The 11,819-nt window shown below is 49.4% G+C and overlaps 1 protein-coding gene across 1 annotated transcript; it reads left to right on the top strand.

Moving 5' to 3' along the window:
- Positions 1-639: 639 nt before the first annotated feature.
- Positions 640-11,524, top strand: tulp4b (TUB like protein 4b; the record flags this gene model as incomplete). Its single annotated transcript, XM_080012566.1, has 15 exons — positions 640-891; positions 1,332-1,460; positions 2,310-2,471; positions 2,793-2,973; positions 3,052-3,195; positions 3,622-3,788; positions 4,363-4,587; positions 4,745-4,979; positions 5,634-5,788; positions 6,709-6,840; positions 7,185-7,278; positions 7,411-7,554; positions 7,707-8,140; positions 8,435-11,254; positions 11,408-11,524. 15 exons carry the CDS (start codon positions 640-642, stop codon positions 11,522-11,524), a joined length of 5,391 nt encoding a protein of 1,796 aa, XP_079868692.1.
- Between the last annotated feature and the right edge of the window lie 295 nt (positions 11,525-11,819).

Raw genomic sequence — 11,819 nt, forward strand, 5'->3', positions numbered from 1 at the left:
GGCCCGTGTTGAATAATCATCACTGTTCATTCCCTTTTTTTTTGGGATTTATAATTTGTATATTTCTGACTGTCTTTTGCCCTGTATATTATTAACAGGCCTTTATTTCTTTTAACATTACATAATAATTTAAAGTGGAAATCCGTAAAATTATTTTGTAAAAAAAATTAATAAAAATAAAATCTGAATTTTGGATTTTCTTTCCCGGCGGGCGCTTTTTAAGAACCAGCCATTCGATGTATTTGCGTAATCTATATGCTCCTCTCTGCTCTGTTTCCATTGTCGGTGGCGGGGTCCGCCTTTCCCAGCAATAGCGTAAAGTGCGGCGTGAAAGTCGCGGCGAATTAGAAAAAAATGCATATAATTGTGTAGGTAGTTGTGGTCAGTAAACTGTAGACGCGTCACCTCAAGCGGCCAAGAAAATAAAACAAACGTCAATCGTTTCGAATGGAATTCTGGCACACGGACAAGCTTACGGATTTCCTTTTTAACTTCTTTAGAGTCATGTCAGAAAGAATCTCAGAAATTTTAAATTCTGAGTAAAGTTATCATCCCTGATCCCCAAATCTCTGAAATTGTTCTCTTAACCTGCCGCCTCCTGCCCTGTTGTTTTCCCTCCAGCCTGGTCACTCAGTAGGGATGTTGGCTGCTGTGGAACACGGTCCGATCCTCTGCAGTGACTCCAACATCCTCTGCCTCTCGTGGAAAGGCCGGGTCCCCAAGAGCGAGAAGGACAAGCCGGTGTGCCGGAGGCGCTACTACGAGGAGGGATGGCTCGCCACGGGGAACGGGCGGGGCGTCGTCGGGGTGACGTTCACGTCCAGTCACTGCAGGAGGGACAGGAACACCCCGCAGAGGATCAACTTCAACCTGAGGGGACACAACAGCGAGGTGCGCGCTCGCCTCCGGCCTCGGAACGTTTGGCCTCCACGGCCCCGACGTGGCTTGAGATCCGAAGCATTCTGATGTTAATGTTGTGCATGTTACAAAAGGTGCATGTATGGCTAAAAACAAATTTAGACAAAAAAAAATCCATTGACGCAACGGCGACTCATCTCCTGAGCTTCCAAAATACTGTTTTATCTAGGCAACAATAAAATGCAAAAAGAAAATAAACCTCTGCATTGTATTGCTTTGCTTTGCTTTGAAGTAGTGGATGCATACTCCCTCGGTCCATTCGAAACTGACACGCGCCCCGGGTCCGGAACGGGAACCACCGGTTGAGAACCCTCGCTCTCGGAGGTTTTTTTCCGAGAGCGGCTCCTCTTCCCGGTTGAGAGCTTCGGGTTTTTTAACTGGGGATCGACAGTAACGACGTGGGCCTTTGGCAGGTCGTCTTGGTGCGCTGGAACGAGCCTTTTCAGAAGCTGGCGACCTGCGATATGGAGGGAGGCATCTTCGTGTGGATTCAGTACGAAGGGAGGTGGTCCGTGGAGCTCGTGAACGACAGAGGAGCCCAGGTGAGCGTCTGTCTGCCCGAGAAACTCAAAACCACGTTAATAACGACTCTATCACTATGCAGTGACATGACATTTGTTATGGCGACCCTGCTGCAAAAACATATTCACATCTCATACACGCTAAGTAACACAATGCATCATGATCCATTCTACATGAACAACAAGGCTTCACACACAATTAAAGGACGAATAATTGCAGTTAACAATTTAATTGTCCTTTGTGTTCTTTTTATGCCACTTTAATAGTATACTATTATAGTTATGTTCATAATTGCACATGCATATTGGGGATCTACCTTTACACACTGAACACTGGAACATAGGAATTCAGATAGAGGGTTAATTTGCTTCATCCCAACCGATGAAAATGCGCCTAATCAGCATTTTATTTGTTGCAACATTTCTCAGATTAGTTTCAAATTCCCTCAACATTTGGGTGGAAACGCCGGTCGCAGAACGATTTGCACTCGGCTCAAATGCTTGCGATCAGACAATTTTGTGATAATTGTGGCAGCTCTAATGTAAGTAACGGTAGACGGGTAATGTGGATATGAAAATAATGAAGGTCAGTTAACATGTATGCCTTCATTTAATTAATGAGCAGGCTGTTATTAGAGAGGTTGAGAAAATAGTGTCTGAATTCCAGCTCCTACTGTCTGATAAAAAAGCAAAAGTCCCTCAAAGAAGGTTAAACTGCTACCACCATTAATTCCTACCTATGGCAATTAATCACTCTAATTTCCCTTAGGGGGCAATAAAAGCATATTGTATGACACTGTACAATGTCACACGCACGCACACACACACACACACAAATTATTCTTAAAGGGGCACGTTTTTCACCAACAGGTTAGTGACTTCACCTGGTCCCACGATGGAACCCAAGCGCTCATTGCTTACAGGGACGGCTTCGTGCTGGTGGGTTCAGTCAGCGGTCAGAGGCACTGGTCATCCGAGATCAACCTTGAAAGCCAGATCACCTGCGGTATCTGGACACCTGATGATCAGCAGGTACGCCTGTCCATCGGCTAAAACATAATATCATTGTGATTGCAATATATAGCTTTGTATATAGACTAGAAGGGATTTAAACACCTTGTGCATAACTTTCCCTGAAATTTGGAATCATCGATTCTGTAGCCTGTAATCTGTAGTATTAGGAATAAATAAATTGGTAGGGTTTTTTTTTTTTTTTGTTTGTTTTTTTTTTTCCCCATTTTTCTAGTTGTTATGAGCACAAAAGTGAAATCATTTGGAATAATAAACAGTGAAACAATCCGCGTCTCCGTCCTCTGTTCTATGGCGTTGATTGCGGCACCGCGCCCCCTTCAGGTGCTGTTCGGTACGGCCGATGGCCAGGTGATCGTGATGGACTGCCACGGGCGGATGTTGGCCCACGTTCTGCTGCACGAGTCCGACGGCATCGTGAGCATGTCCTGGAACTGCCCCAGTTTCTTGGTGGAGGACAGCACGGAGAGCGACACAGATTCTGACGACAACATCCTGCCCATCGGTACAAGCTCTTTAGCGCCGTAAACCAAAGCTACTCCCACTGCGCTTGTCATCTTTGATGTTGGTGTGTCCCGGGAAGCTGATGTGTTTTTATTTTATTTTTTTCTCTCTCAAGTGCGGAGGATCAAACCGTTGCTGACAGTGAGCTTCTTATCGGGAGATATAAGTTTAATGAACAACTATGATGACCTCTCCCCCATGGTTATCCGTTCAGGGCTTAAAGGTGTGTACCTAATCTTTTATTGTGAGTGTGAACATGTGAAAATGGTCTTTGGAACGGTGAAATTAGGTTGGTCTTTAATGAGGTCTTGTAGTAATAATTATTATAATAATATGTATTATTATTTATTTTTTATATAATGATATGAAAACAATAATGATCATATATACTGCTCTTCATATACTGTATATAATACAGCAAATGTATTTTTTCTGTAGATTCACATTACATTCTTGCATATTTACATGGTTATATATTAGTTTGGATTTACTCTTGAAATTGGTTATCCATGCCCAGCAACAAACGTATAGAGCAATCCAGCAGCTATTCAGATGAGAACAGACCTGTTAGATCATTCCAACACGGCTGGATGACGACCTCACCTTGCTTGGTGTCGTCGCCTGGCGTCCTCGTCTCCCTCTCCTCCAGATGTGGAGGTGCAGTGGTGCTCCCAGGGCGACCTGCTGGCCGTGGCCGGCATGGAGAGGCACCTGGCCCCCGGGGATCCTGCCTGCACGTCCATCATAAAGAACGCCCTCGTAAAATTCTACAACGTCCAGGGAGAACACATTTATACCTTAGAGACGCCTGCGCAGGTAAGTTATGACCCTGTTATGCCTGGATTATAGGCACCTTGGCGAGGTTAGGGGTTCAATTCCGACTGTTGTGAACAACATGGTTGCAGGTATTCAGAGTACTGCAGGATAAATCAAGTGGAAACATTGTGTTGCAGTTTATTTGGACCCAGATCGAATATTACTGATAAGCATACAATTATGTTGCACTACACTTATTTTCATGTTGTCTTTTCTGCTTTTAAATTATTGAACACATTTACATAAAAAATATTAAAATACATTTATAGATGATATTCTCTCAGGTTTTATATCCTTGAATGCACATTGTTTCTGCATATTTATACAATATGGTTGTTGCTACTTGTTGGCGCTAGAGGTCTTTTTTTTAATTAACTACTAACCATCACATTTATTCAAAGGGCCAGTCTGCATTAATATGTCGGCCACATTTTGGCCCATGCGCCGCCAGTTGATTAGGCCTGACCTATAAGCTTCATTAGTAGGAAGTAAACAACATGTGATGGGACCTAGTCAAATGCAGAGAGAGTAAGTTATAACGACCGTGGCTGGCTCTGCACCGGCTGCCTTTCAGAGACCCATCACCACCATCTGCTGGGGTCACAGAGACTCTCGTCTGTTCCTGGCGTGCGGCCCAGCGCTGTACGTGGTGCGGGTGGAGCACAGGGTGGCGAGCCTCCAATTGCTGTGCCAGCAGGGCATCGCCAGTGCACTGCGCGAGGAGAGGGATGTCGGGAAGCTGAACATGCCCTCCCTGCTCTGCTCTTACGTGACCACAGCCTTCATACCCACCATCAAGGTACATGCATTCCTGGTGAAGACTTTGCCGTGCAGTTTCTTTCATAATGAAACACGTTCTATTTAACTTTTTTTTTTTAATTTTTTACATTGCAATAACGGGAGGCCACGCCCTGGGAAACCACCGACCTTATTGTCTTTCGCCCTCTTTGTTCCAGCCTCCAATCCCTGACCCGAACAACATCCGTGACTTCGTCAGCTACCCCACAGCCGGGAACGAGAGACTGCACTGCACCATGAAGAGGGCGGAGGACAACCCCGAGGCCGGGGGACCGTGCTACACCCTCTACCTGGAGCACCTGGGGGGGCTGGTGCCCATACTGAAAGGGCGACGCATCAGCAAGCTGCGGCCTGAGTTCGTCATCATGGATCCCAAAACGGACAGCAAATCAGGTGGGTGGCATGAGCGAGGCAGATTATGAGCTCAAGAAATGTAATTCTGCGTGAGATAAAGGTAAAGAGAACAATAAATATATCACATTTTTACAATTAATAGTTCTAAAATATTTCTGTCCTCTAAACAAACTCTAAGCCGACTTAATATTGAAAATGCATTTAAAGCTGGAAGAACGGTGCGTTTGAGAATTCACTGAAGCTAGTTGAAACCAAACCCATGATGCAGTAATAACTTTGAAAAGTGGGATTTGTCGCTTGTCAGTGAAAAGGGAATGTACTTCAGTGCCAGGGGAAGAACTGTGGCGAGCACCAAGTATGGGGAAGAAGTTTTTCTCCTTCCCCACAAAAGCCACTTGAAAACCTGGATTATTAAAACAATTAAATTATTAAAACCTGTGTACTGTGATGGATGGATGATCTCAAAGGTGCTAAAGCACATTACACCTGTTGGACGTTCGCACCCAAACCTTGGGGGGGTGTGTAAGGGGGGTGTGTAGGGCCCAGCAGGTCTCTACGTGAAGGTCCAGCACGCTGGCGCTCGCACATAGACAACATCGTCGGGCAGCTTCATTGGGGAATCTTTGAGCGCAGTCACATCGCCACAGCTCCCGTCACCGACCACTCCTCTTTACCGGTTCCTTTTTTCCCCAGAGGAAGTGTGCGTGAATCCCATGATCTCCTACACCGACAGCTGCAACTGCTCCGACTCCAGCGACATAGAGCTGAGCGATGAATGGGTCGGCAAGAAGTCTCCAAAGTTATCCAGAGGGAACAGGTCACCCAAACACTCCAGGTCAGGCATCCTTGTGGGAGGAGTGCTTCCAACGCATGTGTTTCAACCATTGTGGACTACTAAAGGGGCCGGCTTTTATAAGCAGGGTTGTACCCAACTCGGAATTTTGTCAGCTGAATCGGATTTGGCTGTTCAATGAATATTCGACAGGCTGGGGGGGTGGGTGACCGAGAGGGAGTGCACCCGTCTCCCTCTCGGTCACCTCTGGGACCAACAATGCGCACGCCAGCGATGGCATGTCCGCGATTGGTGCGCCAAAACAGTATGTTTCAATTTTAGATGTAGGTTATTTCACTTTACGTCTGCTTATGGAACGAAACGTAACAGGGACGCTTTCTCTGTCACTCTCTCCCCGACCCCTCCCACCCTCCCCATGCGCTACGCACAGAAGATAATCTTAACCAGTCTAAGAGTCGTGGCACATTCCTCCGTGCCCCGCCCCCACGCTGGTTTTTACTTGTTTTATTTGGAAGAACGGGGCGCGGCGATCGGGGAGAACGGAGAGCCGTGTTCGATTCACACATATAGAAATATATTTATGATTCCCCACTGAAATGTTATCCCTGTGCATTGTGTAAGCTTCTATCTGTTTTATCCTGTTATTGTAATACACACTGACTAAGAAAAAGTCGACTTTCAAGAGTGAACAGTGAACACTGAACAGATGGTGCAAGCCTATGTCTGTCTTGTTTTATGCCAATTTAATCTTAATATAATTATCTTAACCTCATGTAAATCCTTCAACCGACCTCAATATCAAAACGTATTGATCGTGTGTGACAAAGCAGATGCTTATTTTTGTTGGAGAAAGCCTTTTTCAAATCCTTTTGGTTCTATCCCCTCCCAGGAAAGTGTATGACTCAAAAATACCTCTTAAAATAATGACAATTTAATTTGAGATCAATCTTGTTCTTAAAAAGAATGACCATGGAGTCCCGAAAATCTCCCAAACTCTCACGGGCCAATCAGGAGGGTCCGAGATCTCCACGGTTACTGACAAAGAAGCTTCCAGTTCGCTCCCCAAGTTTGACGCGTCGAGAGTTTTCAATGGACGGAATCACTGAGGTATCATGAAACAATACTGTCATCCTTATTCACTTGTCTATACGTTTTTTAATCAAGAATGCTGTAATATTCAAATACGTTGCCACTGTCAAAGATGAGTCTCTTGACCCCGTCATTATTTGTTATTAAATAAAAGGACAATGGGTCACATCACAGTCTAATAATCTATTGTAATAATTCTTCGGAAGGGGATGTGAGGTTAATGTTACAATTCCGAGGCAATACTTGCAGTATTGGGGCACATAAAAAAAAACGAAATTTCTTATTGAATTACCTGTGCATTTTGAGTGATAAACTGTTATGTAATGCATAATAGGGTATGATGCATTTATTCTGTTTCATAGCACAATTACCTCGCTCAAGTTACATCCAACATCTGGGGAACAAAGTTTAAGATCGTGGGACTTGCCTCGTTCCTTCCTGCTAATCTGGGCGCAGGTAAATATCCCAAAAGCAATTATTATTATTATTATTATTATTATTTATTATTATATATTTTTTCTTCTTCCTTTCCTTTAAAAATGCGTGTCATTTTACGACTTTATTTGCAATTCTCCCTCTGTCTTTCAGTCATCTATAAGACCAGCTTGCTTCACCTGCAGCCGAGGCAGATGACTATCTACCTACCGGAAGTGAGGAAGATTTCCCTGGACTTCATGAGCTTGCCTGTTTTTAATCCCAATGTTTTCAGCGAGGATGAGGATGACCTCCCAGGTAAGATAAATGAAGGAATGAACATCGACATCATACGCTTTTTGACTTCAGTCTTTTGCCACAGTTCTGCCTAATGTGGTTCTTGTATGTAGAAGGCATTCTAATATCTGTGTTCTGTTGGCTGGTGCTTTTCCCCTCTTTGCTTAATCAAGTGATGGGCCCGTCCGGCGTGGCGGGGGAAAACCCTCCCTGCACAGTCAACATCCCTATCGCTCCCATCCACAGCCCCGCCCAGGCCATGTCACCCACCCAGAGTATCGGCTTGGTCCAGTCTCTGTTGGCCAATCAGAACATTCAGCTGGACGTTCTGACCAATCCCACGGCCACGGCTGCGGCTTCTGTCCCCATTTCTGATCACGGCCAGGACTCCGTGGCGGCGCCGTACCCTGTGCCGGCGAGATACTCCAACCCTGGCCAGGTGATCTTCAGTGGGCTGGAGATGGGTCCCCTTCTGCCCGGCACTCTGCCTCCACCGCCTCCACCCCCTCACCCCCCGCCACAGCCCCACCCCCAGCGCTCACACTCGCAACAGCCTCACCCACAGCAGTCGAAACAGTCGCAGCAAATACAGACGCAGCAGCAGCAGAAATCGCACCATCAGCATGCACAGCAGCTGCAGCAGCAGCACGCGCAGCAACTGCAGCAGCAGCACACGCAGCAACTGCAGCAGCAGCACACGCAGCAACTGCAGCAGCAACACACGCAGCAACTGCAGCAGCAACATGCGCAGCAACTGCAGCAGCAACACACACAGCATCTGCAGCAGCAGCACACACAGCACCTGCAGCAGCAACACACTCAGCATCTGCAGCATCAACACACACAGCAGCTGCAGCAGCAGCAACTGCAACAGCAACAGTTGCAGCAGCAGCAGTTGCAGCAGCAACAGCTGCAGCAGCAACAGCTGCAGCAGCAACAGCTGCAGCAGCAACAACAGCAAGTGCAACAGCAACATCAACAGTTGCAGCAACTGCATCATCAGCAACAGCTTCTCCACCAACAGCAGCAGCAACAGCAGCAGCAAATGCAACAGAATCAGCAGCACATGCCAAACCCCCAGCAGCTGCACCACCAACAGCAGATTCAGCAGCAGCAGATGCAGATTCAGCATGAGCAGATGCAGCAGCAGCAGCAGCAGATCCGGCAGCAGATCCAGGAGATGCGGCAGCAGCAGCAGCAGCTGCAGCAGCAGCACCAGCAGATCCAGCAGCAGCATCAGCAGATGCAGCGGCAGCACCAACAGATGCAGCAGCAGCTGAAGATGCAGATCTCGCTTCCCCCTCCTCCCTCGGGGTATCCGACCATTTCCTTGCAGCAGCTGCACCTCCTGCCTCAGATGCCCCCGCCACCGTCTGGCGAGCCGGGCCCGGAGAGGGTGGAGCGCGGCCACACGCTGAAGCCCAGCCTGCCTCGGTCTCTGCCTCCCTCCTTCATGGAGGCCGACGGCTCAGTGGAGATCCAGATGAGGAAGGTGAATCCCCCCCCTCCATACCCGGGCACCGTGGTCTCCGCTGCGGCGGCGACGGTCTCCGCTGCTCCTCAAACCCTCATTACCAACTGCGACAGTCCCAGCGTCCTCGCTCCCGACCCCTGCCTGAAGAAAGAGGACTTCCTGCTCCGCCCGGTAACCTTGCAGTACCCAACGCCGCTTGGGTATGAGAGAATCACCACTTTCGACAGCAGTGGGAATGTGGAGGAGGTGTGTCGGCCACGCCGACGCCTCATTCGCAACCAGAACACCTATGCCGTCCAGGGCATCGGGGGGTCGGCCACGCTCAAGGTCACCTCGTCGGACAGTAAGAAGATACAGCTTCCCTACAGCTCCGCCACTTTAAGTCGCCTCTCTGTGCCTCGATACTCCATACCGAGCGGGGACCCGCCTCCTTACCCTGACCCGGCCAATCAGGTCACGTCTACTCTCCCCCCGCCCCAGAGAATCGATAACACTCTTATTCACGCCACCCTCAGGCGTGATCGCAGGGATTTGGGACTCAAAGTGCCGCAGATAATTGAGAGCTCAAGAACCCTCCCCACCAAGTCTAAAGTGAACAGTGCCCTCGCGCTGTCCTACCAGCAGAGGCCCCCCACTGCTCTGTATACGTGCACGCAGTGCAGCAGCAACAGCAGCAGCACCAGCGTCAGTGTCAGCGGTGGAACCAGCAGCAGTGGCATCGCGGGCGGTACCGTGGTGAGGCAGGACTTCCCGCCCGGGAAAGGTGCCCATCACAGCACCATCATCGTGCATTCCAAGAGCACCTCGCCGCTGGCCTCGCAGTCCTCCTACAATCTGTTGAGCCCCGTCGACAACAGCAGGGACCGAACCGTGTACGTTAACTCCGCCTTCACCGAGGACGAGGCTATAAATCAGCAGTGCCACCTTGAGAAGTCTGTACGCCACCTAACTCTGGGGGACGTGAGTTTGACGGTGAAACGCCCTCCGCCCTACCAGTGGGACGCCTCCACCACAGAGGAATTCTGGCTCTCTCCGGATCAGACCATGTTGGCTCCTCCACCGCCGCCGCACAAACCACCTCCGCTCATCTTCAGTCAAGCCCAGCACTTGGACATGACCCGCCTACCTTTTGTGTTTACAACTAAGCCCTCAACGAGCCCCAGCACGAGCACGCTTACTTTCCCGTCGGGTTATCAGATATCCCTCTCACCCTTCCCTCCGGGCGTGGGCCACGGCGGGCCTACGCTGCAGACTCTGCAGAGCCCCCAACAGCAGAATGAGGCCATCGCTTCGGTTCCCTTTGCGCAGCAGGACCCCGGCCTGGTCTTGCCTCCTGGGTACCCTTCCAGCCTCGCTAACTTGGCGTGCTGCCCTCTCCCGCCCATGTACCCGGGGGCGAGCTCATGTGCCGGGCTGCAGCTGCACCCTGTCAACCTGCACCCCTGGAACCCCTACCCCTGCCCTCCTCCCATGCAAGACCCCCCTTCCCATCCAGCGCCGCCTCTCCCGACCAAAACCCATCAGAAGCTGGAGAAGCCCATCCTCTCCCCCCCTCCCCCAGCGGCGCCGCCTCCCCCGCCTCCGCTTCCTCCGCCTCCCCCTCCCTCTGAGCTCCCACCACCCCCGAAAAGTGCTGCGGAGGAACTCTCCGATTCCGCCAACAACTTTCCAGAGTCCTCGTCTTTAAACGAGAGCCCCGTACCGCAGGAGTCCGAGCGCTTCAGTAAGAAGAGCCGCAAGCGGCTGGACAGCAGGGCCGAGGAGGCCAACATGCCCGCTGTGTCGGAGGGCAAGTCCAGGAAAGATGGCCGCGCTCTCTCCGATTTCAACACCCTCATCTCCAGCCCCCGGCTCGGCGGCAGAGAGAAGAAGAAGCCCAAGGGCCAGAGGGAGACGCTCAACAAAGCCAAGAAGATGAGCCGGACCACCAACGAATTCCAGGACAGCTCGGAGAGCGAACCGGAGCTTTTCATCAGCGGCGACGAGCTCATGAACCAGAACCAAAGCAGCAAGAAAAGCTGGAAGAACAAGAGGAGCCTCCGCATGGCGAGTGAGCTGGAGGAGATCAAGTGCCGCAGGGCCAATGAGAGAGAGGACCGCAGCCTGGGCAGCCAGGGCTTTGTTTATGTCATGGCCAATAAGCAGCCGCTGTGGAATGAGGCCACCCAGGTGTACCAGCTCGACTTTGGAGGTCGCGTCACCCAAGAGTCGGCGAAAAACTTCCAGATCGAGCTGGACGGCAGACAGGTGCGTCTCTTTTTGGAACACAGCTCGTCAATTCACACTAGCGAGATTGATGGCAGGGCGTCAAATACACATGTATACACGCGACACACAGTCACTCATGAACCTTGGGTTGGTGTCCACGTGGCCTCTGTTGTTACTTCTCTTACCTTTCAGGTGATGCAGTTTGGCCGAATCGATGGCAACGCCTACATCCTGGATTTCCAGTATCCTTTCTCAGCAGTGCAGGCCTTTGCCGTCGCCTTGGCAAATGTCACTCAAAGGCTCAAGTGAAGGATTGAAAATCTGTGTTTGCGATGAATAAAAAAAGTAATGCTGTCCATTAGAACTAACTTCAGCCGTCTGCAGCAAATGAGGTTGTGATTTCGCAAGGCATCGTATTGTAAGCCGTTGCCTTTTCTATGAAACAAGATTAATGTGTAAATTATTGTATCTCAAATATGCAAATTATTTACAAATACTATCTTTAAGGCAATGCTAAGACGAATAAATGGACATTCATGTCAACTACTGCAACTGCTATAAAATCATCAAACAATTATCATGTTAAATGTCCCGATGCAAATAT

Source organism: Zeus faber (assembly GCF_960531495.2).
Source record: "Zeus faber genome assembly, chromosome: 13".
In the NCBI taxonomy this organism is placed as follows: domain Eukaryota; kingdom Metazoa; phylum Chordata; class Actinopteri; order Zeiformes; family Zeidae; genus Zeus; species Zeus faber.